The sequence below is a fragment of the Brassica napus genome, chromosome A3 (assembly GCF_020379485.1).
Source record: "Brassica napus cultivar Da-Ae chromosome A3, Da-Ae, whole genome shotgun sequence".
Lineage (NCBI taxonomy): Eukaryota > Viridiplantae > Streptophyta > Magnoliopsida > Brassicales > Brassicaceae > Brassica > Brassica napus.
In genome coordinates, this window is record NC_063436.1 from 21,394,194 (window position 1) to 21,409,944 (window position 15,751).

Genomic DNA, 15,751 nt, shown 5'->3' on the forward strand with positions numbered 1-15,751 from the left:
AACATTTACAACTGATTACCGTCGAAAATAATTACGAGTCTTTTACATCGAAGATTTTACGTGGTCTTTACATCGAAATGTTACGTGGAGTTTACATCGAAATATTTACGAGGGTGTTACAACGAAAATGTTTACGTGTGCTTTACATCGAATCCATTACGTGGAGTTTACAACGAAATTTTACGTGTCGTTTACGACGAATCTCTGCCCTGCGCTTTACGAGGAATATATTTCGTCGTAAACTTAACAAGTCATTTACGACGAAACGTCGGTTACGACGGGCGTTTTACGACGAAACGTGTTTCGCGGTTCATTCGTCGTAACACCCCGTTTACGACGAAGTTACAACGTATATTGCCCTCGTAAAAAATATGTTTTCTTGTAGTGTTATACTATATAAAAAACATAAATAGTATAGTAATTCAATTGTACTTGTACTAATGAAACTGATTCAGTGTACTGTGAACTATATACATATTTACTTGCAATTTTTTTTTATGTACCAGGTGAAGGCCGTCAGTATAATATATGGAAACCTTTAGCTTTCAGACAACTGTTTGAGTTGCGGTATAAACATGAGTTTTAGATTTCATTAGAAAACCAGGAATTGTCGATGTCTATATTTGTGTGTTGGTTGGTTTGTTGTCTTGTTTGGTCTATTGGATTACACACAGTTCTGGATTTGGTTGATGTGTGGAAATGTAAGTACATGTGTTGCTGTAGGGATGATGCCAAATGTACCAGCTGAAAAATTTGGAAAATATAATACAATATAAAAAGTATAGAATGTTATGATGTATATTTCACATGTTTTTGTACTATACAACTAAATAGTATAGTACCCCCTGTTTCCAAATTAAGGTAAGTCTATCTGATTTATTAGCAGTATGAAAAAATATAATTTTTTCGCAGCAACCCTAATCTGGGTTTTGGTAATTAAATCAGATCCGACATATATTTTGCTGATCTGATGGAAGAGTTTAATGGTTGTTGAAGACAAAAGTAATTTTTGACAATTTTTTAGTTAACCAGTAAGTGTGGCACTTGAGACATAAGGTTTATTGTTTTCTCCTCAAAATGGGAACCGGCCATGTATGTGTCTGTTTTTTTTGCTTTGTTTGTTGTCCCAAAGACGTTTTTGGGTTTGGGTGTGAGTATAAACTTAATAAATCTGTAAAGATATATGCTTATACTATATAAAAAACATAAATAGTATAGTAATTCAATTGTACTTGTACTAATGAAACTGATTCAGTGTACTGTGAACTATATACATATTTACTTGCAATTTTTTTTTATGTACCAGGTGAAGGCCGTCAGTATAATATATGGAAACCTTTAGCTTTCAGACAACTGTTTGAGTTGCGGTATAAACATGAGTTTTAGATTTCATTAGAAAACCAGGAATTGTCGATGTCTATATTTGTGTGTTGGTTGGTTTGTTGTCTTGTTTGGTCTATTGGATTACACACAGTTCTGGATTTGGTTGATGTGTGGAAATGTAAGTACATGTGTTGCTGTAGGGATGATGCCAAATGTACCAGCTGAAAAATTTGGAAAATATAATACAACATAAAAAGTATAGAATGTTATGATGTATATTTCACATGTTTTTGTACTATACAACTAAATAGTATAGTACCCCCTGTTTACAATTGTTGTTTTTGTTTTTCTGAATACCCCCCTCCCCCCCCCCCCCTTGCATTTTGTTTTTTCTTATTTGGTACAACTTTATTTACGCCCTCACTTTATTGGATGGGCGGACCAGGAAACACAATGTCTATGGCAGAAGGCCAGCTTAATGGAGGCTTGCTACATCATGCATAGCCAACGAGACAAAATTAGACAGCTCAAAGCAGTGAACAATGAATTCCTACGTGAGAGAAATTATGTTCACGAAGGCTCTAACGCTTCCGGTGATGCCCCCAGGGATTTTGATGATAATAAGAAGCTTCAATTCGAAGTTCTCAAGGCTGCTGAAAAACAGAATTTGATTCGACAATTTATTTCCATTTCCTGAGCATAGTTTTTCTTAGCCATTGCTATCATTTTCTCCACAGTTTTGCAGTAACTCATCGAAGAATGGTCCTTCTCCGCACATGTCTTATACTCGTTTTCATTTTCTATTCTCATAAAGTGTTTTGGGTTGCCGCAAAATACCTATTATGTTTTCCTCTCTTATGTTTCCTTTATTTGTGACCTAAATCCTCTAGTCGTGTTTGTTATAACTTTGCTTTCCATTTCATTACATAGCAGTGTATGCTTATGTATTGTATTATCACGTTTATCTTCATGTCATCTTTAACATATTCTATCTTGCGACTAGTAGGTAATGTATGGTCTCATTTTCCTTGCTTACCTTTAATAATTGCCTTCTATTTTGTGTGTTTATGTCGCCTCAATCCATGTCACAACATTAGACCACTGCAACTTGTTTGAACGCATGTATTGAAGATCTGACTTCCTTGCCTAAACTATACCATATATCGTATAGTATAACTTTGTTTGGGTCACTTCCTACATATGTATTGGAATATTATTCAACATCACATTAAAACGTGGAAACAAAGCGAACTTGGACGTATATGGTTTTTACCGAAATGTGAGCATACTACATTGAATATAAGGTAGTCTCGTTTCTGTGATGGTGTATTGTATATTTCCAGGTCTCTTATGAATACACAGTTACCAATTGTTGTGACTTCGTGTGTAACAGAACTTAACTAAACTACATAGACTATAGTATAATATTGCTTCTGTATTTTTTCATAACCTAACATGCAGACACAAATTAAGCACATATATTTATCTTTACTCCCCCCCCACGATCTTGCAGGATTATTCCTGAATCCTGATAATATTGAATGTAACTAATACCATCAAAAACTTTTCTACTGTAAAATAGTTATAAGTTTAATATCAGGGTCTAATATGAATATTCACAAAATTCATCCAACTTTATTCCCTTCACATCAATATTTTCTAGATACGTGTATTTATTTTTTTTAAAGATATATACGTGTATATAACCCCTTTTTCTAGAAGCTTACTTTCTGTACGTCATGTTGGCTCGTTTTATCGACAAAAAATATCTAACGTTATATATAATCCCTTTTTCTAGAAGCTTACTTTCTGTACGTCATGTTGGCTCGTTTCATCGACAAAAAATATCTAACGTTACTTCCTAGTTAAAATTGGATGCTGCTGGTTATAGTAAATGCAGTTACTTCTCGATTGGTGAATATCACAAGTAAGCTCCTTCCTCATGCCGTTGTTAATTATTTGATCTGAATTCGCCATATATAGATATATCCCCAATGCAATGGTAAGTTATTAAAAACGTTTCATTGGTGATTGATTACAAGACATATAATGAAATCAGCGATGTGATCATCAAATCTTCAAAGACTTAATCTAAAAAGCTACGAGTGCTAACACCCTAATCTTCTATCACTTAGTGGAATTGATTTTGAATGAACAACAACACATCCTAAGTTTCAAAAATAAAAAGACATATCCTCTACAATATGAGTATCCAACGTGAGTTTTAACAGTAGCCAACATGAACCCTAACGGTAATATTTTCACGTCTATGTCTATGTCAATTGCATCATATGACCCTTTTTTTTAGCAACTGCATCATATGACCTAAACATTGGTTTCTAGAAGAGTTCCAGAGAATCTATAGACTTTGCTCAACAATCGAAGAAATCTCCATCACATCTCAAATTCTTTCTAAGCCATATTCAAAAAATATTAACAATATATATATAAGATGATGATTTAATTTTAAAAATTATTAGTGCTATTAATATCTGTATTTTTTTTTGAAATGAGAGATCATAAATTTATAAATGTAATTAAAAATTTAATGTTTTATACTCTAATTTATACATTTATTTTTAAAAATTTAAAAACTTTAGAATCATAACTATATTTGACCGCTTCTTCACATGCACTGTTGCACATATTAAAAACGTATTAAGTAAAGTATGAGAGATATCAAAAGAAGAAAAAGTATCAGATATCGATAAGATAAGACTATTATATTCCCAGAATTTGCATCTATTCCCAACCCTATCTTTTGATTTAATGGAACCATTTTTGACATTTTTGTTTATGTCCAGAGTCCTAAAAATCATTCTCAGTGTTACACCAAAGATCAACTTTACACACATATACTAAATAAAGTGTAGTATGAACTTTAAAATTATTTAAGCAATTGGTCCTGATATTTTTAGGATTTGATATATTCAGGGGTAAATGATCAATTTTATTTTTGATCAATTTAAAAACTGAATGATCTATATATATATTAACCATTTAAATTTTGGAAGCGAAGGAAAAGTTTCATGTTGGCATAGGATCGATCAATTGTGAACAACGAAACATAGTTCTTCTTAATGAAACTCACTATTTAAATATGGAAAAAATCTAACAAATCTGAAACTGAAATTAGTTAGTTGAACTTCGTATAATTTGCTTAGAATTTGATATTTTATGTAACATTTTCTAGAAGTGTGTACGATATATTTTATACACACATTATTACTTTATTAGGCGTATAGAATATGCAAAGCTGTGTCACATTTCGCATGTGCATATGCATTTTTTGCTTTAACATGTACATAGATAAGTTGTTATCAATGCAATCTATATTACATTATTAAACAATATAAGTAACTAATAATTTATTCAAAAGCATGCGAGGACAACGTCCTATATAAAAGCATGCGAACACAACGTCAGAAACATAAGAGATAACAAAATGGCAGTGTCAACACATCATGTGGTTCTCTTTCCTTACATGTCCAAGGGCCACACAATCCCTCTCCTCCAGTTCGCCCGTCTCCTCCTCCGTCACCGCCGTAAACAATCAACTATCTCCGTCACCGTCACAGTCTTCACCACTCCTAAGAACCAACCTTTCGTCTCCGACTTCCTCTCCGACACGCCGGTGATCAATGTCATCTCTCTCCCTTTCCCGGAAAATATCTCCGGCATCCCTTCCGGCGTCGAGAGCACCGACAAGCTCCCTTCCATGTCACTTTTTGTACCTTTCACGCGCGCCACAAAGCTTCTCCAACCTTTCTTTGAAGAATCACTAAAGAATCTTCCAGAAGTTTCCTTCATGGTCTCCGATGGATTCCTCTGGTGGACATCGGAATCTGCAGCTAAGTTCAAGATTCCAAGATTGGTCTTCTACGGCATGAACTCTTATGCCTCTGCCGTCTCCATCTCAGCGTTCAAACATAAACTCTTTACCGAACCGGACACTAAATCTGATACAGAACCGGTCACTGTACCGGACTTTCCATGGATACGGGTTAAGAAGTGCGAGCTCAACCTTGATAACCAATCTGGTCCAGCGGCCGAATTATTCATGGACCAAATCATGTCGATAACGACAAGTCATGGGTTTCTAGTAAATAGCTTCTACGAGCTTGAGACAACATTTGTGGATTACAACAACAACTCCGAAACACCAAAGTCGTGGTGTATTGGGCCATTGTGTTTGACTGATCCCCCTAAACCGGAGCGTGCTAAACCGGATTGGATTCATTGGTTGGACCAGAAAGGAGAGGAAGGACGTCCAGTCTTGTACGTGGCGTTTGGAACACAGGCAGAGATATCAAACAAGCAACTCAAGGAACTAGCTTTAGGCTTAGAAGATTCCAAGGTACGTACACATAACTATAGACCATGATGCAATCCAAATACTATAGTTACAAAATATATAGAAACGGTTTTGATTGAAAGGAGTCTGGAGACATACACACATGTATTATGTATATTAGGCGTTAATACTTTAATTAAGTAGACGTAATACTTTTGTCAACTGAATTCCATGACTTTAATTTATAGTGTGGCTACAAGTTGGCCTTAAGTTTATAAAAGCAAGTCTCGATTGATACAATAAACATTGTATTATATGACGTGTTTTGATTGTACTAGGTAGTTTGTTTTTTGTGTGGATCACAATAGATGACGTGAGACATAAAATCTGTAAATAAATAATTGATGCCGTGCAATGTCTACAAAATACAAGTTTGCCTATTAAACCATTAAAGTAGACTCGTAGGCCTTGCGTCGACCTAATTCCAAATCAGTAACATGCATCATGCGAATTTGTATATGAATGGTGATGTGTATCGATATCAATACAAGCCAGTAAACTATACTATATCATATTTTATGTTGTTTAAATACTGACTATTCAAGTAAGGTTTTAAGTGTAAGATATGATTACATATGAAATATATGTTGAATAAGTACTAATTTATTATTTATTTCATGGTGTATGATTTTCAAGGTAAACTTTTTATGGGTCACAAGAAAAGACGTGGAAGAGATTATTGGAGAAGGATTCAAAGATAGAATAAGAGAGACTGGGATGATAGTGAGAGATTGGGTGGACCAGTGGGAGATTTTGTCACATGAAAGTGTCAAAGGTTTCTTGAGTCATTGTGGATGGAACTCAGCACTAGAGAGTATATGCGTTGGGGTCCCGTTGTTGGCTTGGCCGATGATGGCCGAGCAACCACTGAATGCGAAGATGGTAGTGGAAGAGATAAAGGTTGGTGTAAGAGTTGAAACCCAATGTGGGAATGTGCAAGGACTCGTGACAAGAGAGGAACTAAGTCGAAAGGTATCTAGATGATGATTACATAAATGGTTATTTTGATTTTATTTTATTCATAGATCTAACAAATTACAACATATATTATTAATCATTAATCACTATATATATATATATATCTTATGTTTTTATGTAACTATTTTTATTTTACAGGTTGAAGAACTAATGGAAGGAGAAACGGGGAAAACATCAAGAAAGAATGTAAAAGAATACTCAAAAATGGCTAAAGCAGCACTTATCCAAGAGACTGGTTCATCTTGGAAGAATTTAGATTTGCTTTTTGAAAAGTTATGTAAGAGTGGAGAGACAAACGAGGCTAATAACTAGTAAGTATGAAGACTGAGGACTGGTTAACTTAACCAGGTTTAGACCGGTTGGTATAATCAAATCAATATATCCAATATATGTATAAGTTTTGTTTTGGTTTACTTGAAAATTCAATCAGTATCAACTAAACCGGTGGAGAAAACAATAAACCCTAACCTTAGGAATAGTTAAATTTTCATTTGATTCATGATCATACATAAATAAAAAACTAAGAAATATAGTTTAGATATTTATTTTGTTAGAAGGTTGGTCCGCACTTATGTCGAACCTATTCATCTTCTCCTCAGATAATCATAATACACAAGAAATATAGCCGGGCCTGATCCTGATGACCACACGCTCCCTGATGAATACATTTTCGTCGAATCTACTTATTAGAATAAAAATCTCATAAGAAATTTGTTAGAAGACATCGACAAATTTCAATGACCATTTTTTTAACGAATATCCGACAAAATAATTCATTGGAAAATTAGACAAAAATCTCAAAAAAAAAAAATTGACGGACCTAAGTCGATTGGAAACAAAATTTGACGGACCTGCATTAGAAAAATATTCGACGAATTATTAATCGTCGGAAAAAAATTCTTAACAACTCATGTTTGTCAAAAATTGTCCCAATCGACATAGATTCATCAAGGTTTTTCTCAACAATTTAAAGTTAGTCCAGAATAACTTCTGATGATCGAGATTTTTTTTTCAAAAAATTTCCAACCATTTAGGTTTCACTAAGAATAATTTTTGATGATTTTTTTTTGTCCTGACGATTTTTTGTCGAAAATTATAATACAAAGTTAAATTAATATTCAGAAATATATTAATATTTAGAAATATACGAAGGGAGTAATATATATGAAGTTACACTAATATTCAGAAAACTAGGTTAAGATCCCTTAGGCGAGAAGAACATTATATATATATATATATTATATTATTTTATGTATTATATATTTTTATATATTATGAAATGATAAATATATATTAAATAATTAAAAGTCAATAACTATTATAAATATAATTAAATTGGTGTAAACATATAATTAATTTTATTAATCCACACAATAATATTTTTTTATTGGATATGATATGTAATTAAATTTAAATGATATTAAGATACATAGTATATTTTTAATATTAATGTCTATTAAATGATATTTTCTACTCATATAATTTCTTTATCATTTGTATATTTTATAGCAAAAACTTTAAATTACTAGTAACAAAATTTTCACTGTGACATTAATAGTTTTAGTAATTTATAATTTTTTTTAATTAAGTTGTCAATGGTCATACAAACTTTTTTTCAAAAAAATATGTTCAAAGTAAAATACGAAAGTAAAATATTTATGTTTTTGTATGGAATATAGTTTCATTTAAAATGATATATATATATATATACATCTCTTTTAATCTTAATAATTAATTAAATTATACTTTTTACTTATATGATTTTTTAATCATTTGTATTGTGTAATAAAAAAAATTAAACCATGGATCACAAAATTTGAATGTGAGACTTTTAACAGTTTTAATAATTTATAGTCGTTTTTAAAACTTCAAAATATAACATATACAGAAAAATCTAAATTTTTATTATATGGTTAATGTGGTTGTTTAATTCATTTTAATAATTTAAAATTAAATAAATATGATAGAAGATACATTAATTTTTATCAAATCTTTATTATTCAAAATCAATAATTGTCATATATACTTTAGCCACATTAGGAAATTCCGTAACTTTTATTTAAAAAATAATAAAATTATTAATAATGAATTTATGGTTAATTTAATAAAAAAACTTATTATATAATTAGATGGACAATCATATTTTTCTAATGATTCTAAGAATCATCTTAGAAATGACACATGGATACAAAAAAGATCGTTAATGTTTCTTAATTAATATATATGAGTTGACAATCTTTGTGAAATTAGGGGAGTAAGATATATGAGGTTACATTAATATTCAGAAACGTGTTAATAAAAACAAAGTAAATAATTATTCTTTTTTTTTTGCAACCAACTGCTCTCAACTGGTGAAGATGGTGTCTACACCAACAGAATGACCGGCGTTCACTACACATATGAAGGAGTTTCTGCGATGTAAGGAATTTTTTCATCCTTTTACTATTCAGCATATTCCGAGGGCACAAAACACAATGGCGGATAAACTAGCACGAGGTGCTAGAAATCAGCCTGCAACTATGGTTTATGTTGATTCGATTCTCTCGAAGTGGCTCTTGGATGAGGAATCTACTTAGTTTCTCTTTAGACTTTTGTTGTAAAAAATAAAAAAAATAAAAATAAATAAATAAAATAAAATAACGTACAAAGTAAATAATTCTTACAGATACAAAAGAATCAAACAAGAAAATAATACTCTCGGTGAATATTTAGACCACTCACTAGCAACCGTAGTATCGTTCACCTTTTGATCAAGATTAAAGAACATTATCAAATTTTAATTAAACATTACACTAATTTAGTTTAATTACTCTTATTAACATCAAAGAAGCTCATCAAGAAACGACCTCCCTCTAAACTTATCAACCTTAAATCCCATCTCTTCCATCCGCAACCTCTCTGTCTCAAGCTCAGCCAGCTCCGCCTTCATCTCCTCCACCTTCAACCTCGCTTCCCTTACTTCCTCCTCCATCCTGCCCAAATCTGCTTCATGAATCTCCAGTTCTTGTTTCTTAGACCTCACTGATCCTTCTTGCCTCTCTTTCTCCGAGTCTGCGTTTTCTTGGAACCGAGAAAACTCCTCAAGAACGGCCCTTAGCCAGCCAACATCCATGTTCACTGACTCCAAGTCCTTAATAACCGCAAGCATCTCTTTCACCTTTAGTTCGGTCAACTGCGCGACCGGGGTTGACCCAAGCTCTTGCATCAATGAGCATAAGCACTCTAGGTATCTGGACCTCATCGATGCTGATTTTAGCTTGCAGTTTGCAGCTATGTCTCCGTGTTTGTCTATGATTGACCTTAGGATTGTGGAGACACTAGAGTTCACACGGTACTTTCCAACCGAAACACACGAGTCTGACATTACTGATTGAAGGTCGAGCTCTACTCCGTTCTCATCATCATCATCATCGTTGGCGTAAGACCTTGGAGGGCTTACAAAGTTGAACTCACTAATCTCACTGGCTGTGTCATTCTTACCGTTGTGTTCATGTTCTCGAGGTGTTGGTGATACGGTTTTGCTACGATCAGCCTGACCAAGAATATTATAACAAAACAGAACATGTTTAGATGACACTCTTTACTTGCAAGATTCATCCTATGTTACTATTCAGACCTAGTAACCTAAGACTCTATGGGTCTCCTAATATTATATGTTTGATATTAATAATTTTACTTAATTGTTTATTAAATATATTAAAAAAATATTTTCGAAAATAATAAAATCCAAAAAAGCTAGACTTAATGATAAGTTAGAAATACCATGTTGTTTGGGGATAGAGGAACCATCTGCGACGGCTTCTCTGGCTTATGGTTAAAAGAATCATGTTGACCGTTGAGGTTAATAGGGACGTCATCAGAAGATAGAGAATGGAAAGAGAAGTTGGTTTCTGCAACTGTTGACCTCTTCGTTACAGCTACTGGTGAAGGTCTTGACTGATGAACCCTTGGTGAATTTGCGGTACCGTTCTGATATGGCCTTGTGTTGAGAGGTGAAGGTGGCTGTGATCCCACCTTTTTCTTACCTAAACTCTCTGGTAGGCTAAAGTTCGTCGCAGCTGTAATAAACAATTCAAGAATCAATCAATGAAGGACACATCATCAAGTCCCTAAGAAGAGAGAAAGTTAAAAAGGTACCTTGCTTTTTTGAAGTCTTCTTTCCACGGCCTTGAGCAATCTTCTCTAAACAATCTGAAGCACATTCATGGAAAGGGTTTGCAGAGTATTTGCAATCCGGGTGAATTTTCCTATTTGTATCCATATCTTAATGTGTAGATTCAAAACCAGATGCAAGAACTGCAATAAGAAGGAGCTTTGTCAACAACATGAATTGTAGAAAAGAACCAAACAAATAAAGTTTTTTTTTTTACTTTTTGTTGGTGGGTTGAACAAAAGTCAATGCAGGGTATGCAAAAAGGTCTAGACTTTAGACCTCAAATTCAAATATTAAAATGGTTACAACCTTTTGATCAAAAAAAAAATGGTTACAACTCATACAACAACAACTCCACTGGATGCCCTTTCTGGTTTCACTTATATCTTCAAAAAATAAAAAGATGATAACTTTTTCTAATACATATATACATTGAAGAAACTTATAATATTGTATCAGGCAATCCCCACAACAACAACTCCAATCAGACAATCATTTAAGACATGTGTCCAGGCCGACCGCAATGATCTTTGTAATACTAATAAAGCACCGATCTTTCTTGAGAGAGATAAAAAGATACCTAGGGAACGGTGGTGGTGAAGAAAGGTCCTGAGCGGAGAAGATGGAAGCGAAATAGAGTTTCGTTGATCGTTGTACGAATTTACTAACTTATATAAGAAGAGGTGATGTGATTTGACCGAAACCTTTTGTAAAGAGAAGGGTTGAAGATTCGAAGAGATTGACTGAGACTATTCATTTAATTTGCGCATGAGAAATGCAGACGTTACAATCAATGAAATGGCCTTCTAGAAGCTGACAACAACAGAGAGAGACGAAGAAAGTGGTTACCGAGAAGGCTTCTTTCTGTTCATACCTACTTATTTAACCAATTTTATTACTTTATTGGGCACGTGTGAGATATTGTTTTTCTTTTAACTCAAAATGAATTCATTAATGGAAAACTTAGCAGATTTAGCCAAAATATATATTTTTAGAAAAAGTTAATGTGAATTTTCTCTGCATATTTATATATTAATACCAAACTATAAATAACATTTTTCCTTTTTTTTTACCTTTTATCACATATTTTTTTCACTCTTTTCATTTCAATTTATTATTTTAACCAAAATGATTCACTTAAATGATTATATTGGTAAATATATATATAACTTCTTTTAACTTTTTTTTTGTAAATGAACATTTTTCTACATATGCTAGATTTATATTTTGTTAAAAGAATATATATACATTTTGCAAAGAATAATTTGATTTTATATCTAACAAAAAAACTATAAGTTAGAAAGCAAGCACATCGCACTATATGCACTATATCTAACAAAAACTATGCACTATGCACTACATTGTTATTTAAGAGAAGAAAGTATCTTGGTGTTCAAAATCAAATTGATAAAATAATTATTTAAAATATATCTAATAATATTCTATTTTTTCTAAATGATATTTATAAAGTAAAATAATTTACAATGATAAGCTATATGTTACACCAAATATAAGAAATGAACAGTAATATTCAAAATATAAAGTAACACTATTCATTATTTAATGTTCAGACTTCAGAGTTTTGTTAGTCTAAACGCTTTCTTCGATTGCTAAAAAGCTCTGAACTCCTCTGCTGTGATAAACCCTAGCAAGTAGCAATGCCGCCAAGCTTGCATGAGACTGGTTTTGATGGCTCTGACAGTATTGAAGCCGGTCTCGCCTCCTATTTTTCATGTGGTTCTCATGTATTTAGTTGTAATTCTTCAAGATTTCGCTTTACGGTGATAGGGAGCTTTTATGGGAGCAGGTGAGGTATAAAGTTTCAGATATGATAATCTTCTTCCTTGTGCTGAAGTTGCAGGTCCGGATCTCTTTTGTGGATGGTGGTGTAGTACATTTTTTCTTGATTCGTCACACAAACGTGTAGGTGCTGATTTGTTCTTATTTCGGTTTTGCTTCTTTTGTTGGTTCGGTTTTGCTTGTTTTGTTGCTTCTTTGAGTTGGGAGGACGCCATGTTAGTTTCCTGGGACTTTCTTAATTTATCAGATCGTGTTCCTCGTATCTGTGGTAGTTCCTGTTCAGCTTGGCTAGTTGAGATAGTTACTAGTATTGGTGTCGTGGTGCTACCGCTTCTCTTCAGGGATTTCTCTGTTCTAGTTTCTTCGCTTTTATATAGGCTCATTGCTTGACTCGTCTTTGCGATTATTTTTAGTTGTGGAGGTATCTACTATATATTATATTTATACTCTTTAGATTTGGGTTTTGGTTACTATAAAAATTGCGTAAGTATTATTGCTTCGTTCAGTAATTCTAACTTACTATTGTTTCTTAGTAGTATTTATTTGTGGTTTGATTTGATTAAGTTGTCCTTGTTCGGATTTGATTCCCTTTTTGGCTTTGTTTATGGAGATATCTTTATGTTCTGCTCGTTATAGTATTCCATATCTTTTCAGCAAATAACTAATTATATCAGTGTTTTGATCAAATAAATATTTTTAGCCAGAATTTGTCATTTTTATCAAACTTAGATACTATGAATTTGTAAAATTTGTGCATACAATGCTGTTTTACTATTTTGTGATATTATAATTACTTTTATATTAATTAATTATCTCCTTTGATGTATAGTATTTTCACAAATATATATAATATTGATTTCGGACAGAATATATATATTGATTCTGATAAAAATATAATCATGGATTCGCTTTTCAATGGAAATCACATGCACCTCACATTATTTTTGTTTTCACTTTTTAATGATGGAGAAATAGATCTACTTACTTCAACATTTTTAAAATGCCATCTACTTATTACAACATTAATTAGAGTGACTGCATGCATTAATATTTTCAACAAAAATAATTAATAAAATAATCAGTTACTGAAAATATGTACTCTCTCTCTGTTTTATATTAGTTGTCAAAGTACAATTTTCATTTCAAAGTAAATGCTGTTTTAAAATTTCAATATAAAATTTATCAACTTTATATGCTACATAATTTCTTATATTCTCCTGTTTATTTTTCTGTCGGTTTAAATATGGTTAAATATATACGTTATGATGTTTTTATTTATAAAATATATAAAAAAATTTAGTTTGTATACAAAAGTCTAAAACGACAATTAAAATAAAATGAAAGGAGTGTAAATTTACCATGACGAGAAAAGAAAAGTAACTATAATATTTTTTGAACTAAGAAAAACGAAAATAATTTATGAAAATAAAATAAAAAATCGATATATGTGGCCGGTGATTAATAGAGAACAAAAAAAAATCATACAAATCCATAGATCAACAAGAGTCCAAGACCATGTGGACGTCACTCGCAGTCACCACCTTGATGTCTCTTTGTCTTGTAAACCTTCTCCTCAGTGGCTGTGCGGATCTAGAAATTATTTGTATGGGGGCAGAAATAAAAATCAGTAGATAAAATACCAAAAAATAGTCATAAAACTGTACTAATGAATTAGAAATTTTGTAACTATTTTTATTTACAAAATTTTATTTAATAGAATTAAAATTGTATCTATAAATTATGTATTTTCACTTGTATATAATTTTGTTTAACGTTGTATACATTATTTAATAGAAGTTTATTAGTTTATCGCAAAAATTTGTAGTAAACTGGTGGCTATTATATAAAAAAACTCACGAAACAATTTGTGACTAAATCATGACAAAAATATATTTTATCGATTAGCTATGATTTTAGTCGTCTTTTATTCTATGACTACTTTGTCACAAACAAATTGTATCTATAATGTGTCTATTTGTAGCTATGTTTTTGTCGATGACTATTCCGTGAGTTAGTTCTAATCCGTGGTTATTATATAAAAGGTTACGAAACAATTTGTGACTAAATCATGACAAATTTTTTTTTTTTATCGATTATCTATGATTTTAGTCGTGTTTTATTCTATGACTACTTTGTCACAAACAAATCATAGCTATAATGTGTCTATTTGTAGCTACGTTTTTGTCGATGACTATACCGTGGCTTTTCTAACTCGTGGTTATTATATAAAAAATCACGAAACAATTTGTATCTAAATCATGACAACAAGATATTTTTATCGATTACCTATGATGTTAGTTGTGTTTTATTCTATGAATACTTTATAGTGTGTCTATTTGTAGCTACGTTTTTGTCTATGACTATTCTGTGGCTTTTCTAACCACAATTTTGACACAAATAATCCTCCATTAGGAGTGCTCTTAGATCACTGGTAAACCATTTTTTGGGTTAAGTATGTGAATCTTCATTAAATCAATAATGATGCAGGGAGATACATGGCTTTGAAGATCAAATCCTAAGTATCTAAGCAGCTAATGAAAGCAATTGTGTTGTAGAGAGCCACAAAAAAAGTTAAAAAGAACAAGATAACTTTTACAGACAAAATAACTATGTAACTCATTCACTGTTGATGAGAGACTTATCAGGACGCGGAAACTTACGTCGGACTATGGGAGTGGTTTGTTACGTAATCGGATTTCAGCTTCATAAAAGGTGGACAGTTGGATCTATGTATATTGAAAAGGAGACAAAGCCATATTTTCCCACTAAAACTAAACATAATTATGTACATATATAATAAAATATGTACGCTATTCACTTTATTGTCAACTCATGTAACAGTATAAGTCTACATGCTAATTATGTGAATGTTATCTCTCAAGACATGAGAACATATTTACGTTGAAACTAAAAAAAAAATCAATGACCACTTAAACTATGTTGGTTTTGTTAGATACTTTTTAATAAATCGAAATTTCCCCCAAAAGAAAAAGAAAATAAATCGAATAAATAAAATAACAAAGAAGAAAAGCAAAAATAGTTGTTGAGACGCCAGAAGAAGAATGCATAACCAAAACGGTACGAAGAGAACCTCTCAACAAAGGTAGTTAGGGTTTTGCACGTTACCTTTTGTCATGCAATCT

At 32.0% G+C, this 15,751-nt stretch overlaps 2 protein-coding genes across 2 annotated transcripts; one reads left to right on the forward strand and one right to left on the reverse strand.

Moving 5' to 3' along the window:
- The first annotated feature begins 4,658 nt into the window (after nucleotides 1-4,658).
- Nucleotides 4,659-7,068, forward strand: LOC106439827 (UDP-glycosyltransferase 90A1). Its single transcript, XM_013881358.3, has 3 exons — nucleotides 4,659-5,680; nucleotides 6,314-6,649; nucleotides 6,794-7,068. Exons 1-3 carry the CDS (start codon nucleotides 4,769-4,771, stop codon nucleotides 6,965-6,967), a joined length of 1,422 nt encoding a protein of 473 aa, XP_013736812.1. The 5' UTR covers nucleotides 4,659-4,768; the 3' UTR covers nucleotides 6,968-7,068.
- A 2,197-nt stretch (nucleotides 7,069-9,265) lies between these two features.
- LOC106442416 lies at nucleotides 9,266-11,992 on the reverse strand. Its single transcript, XM_048776672.1, has 4 exons — nucleotides 11,389-11,992; nucleotides 10,793-10,951; nucleotides 10,418-10,713; nucleotides 9,266-10,187 (listed from the first exon to the last, which is right to left on the reverse strand). Exons 2-4 carry the CDS (start codon nucleotides 10,914-10,916, stop codon nucleotides 9,477-9,479), a joined length of 1,131 nt encoding a protein of 376 aa, XP_048632629.1. The 5' UTR covers nucleotides 10,917-10,951; nucleotides 11,389-11,992; the 3' UTR covers nucleotides 9,266-9,476.
- Between the last annotated feature and the right edge of the window lie 3,759 nt (nucleotides 11,993-15,751).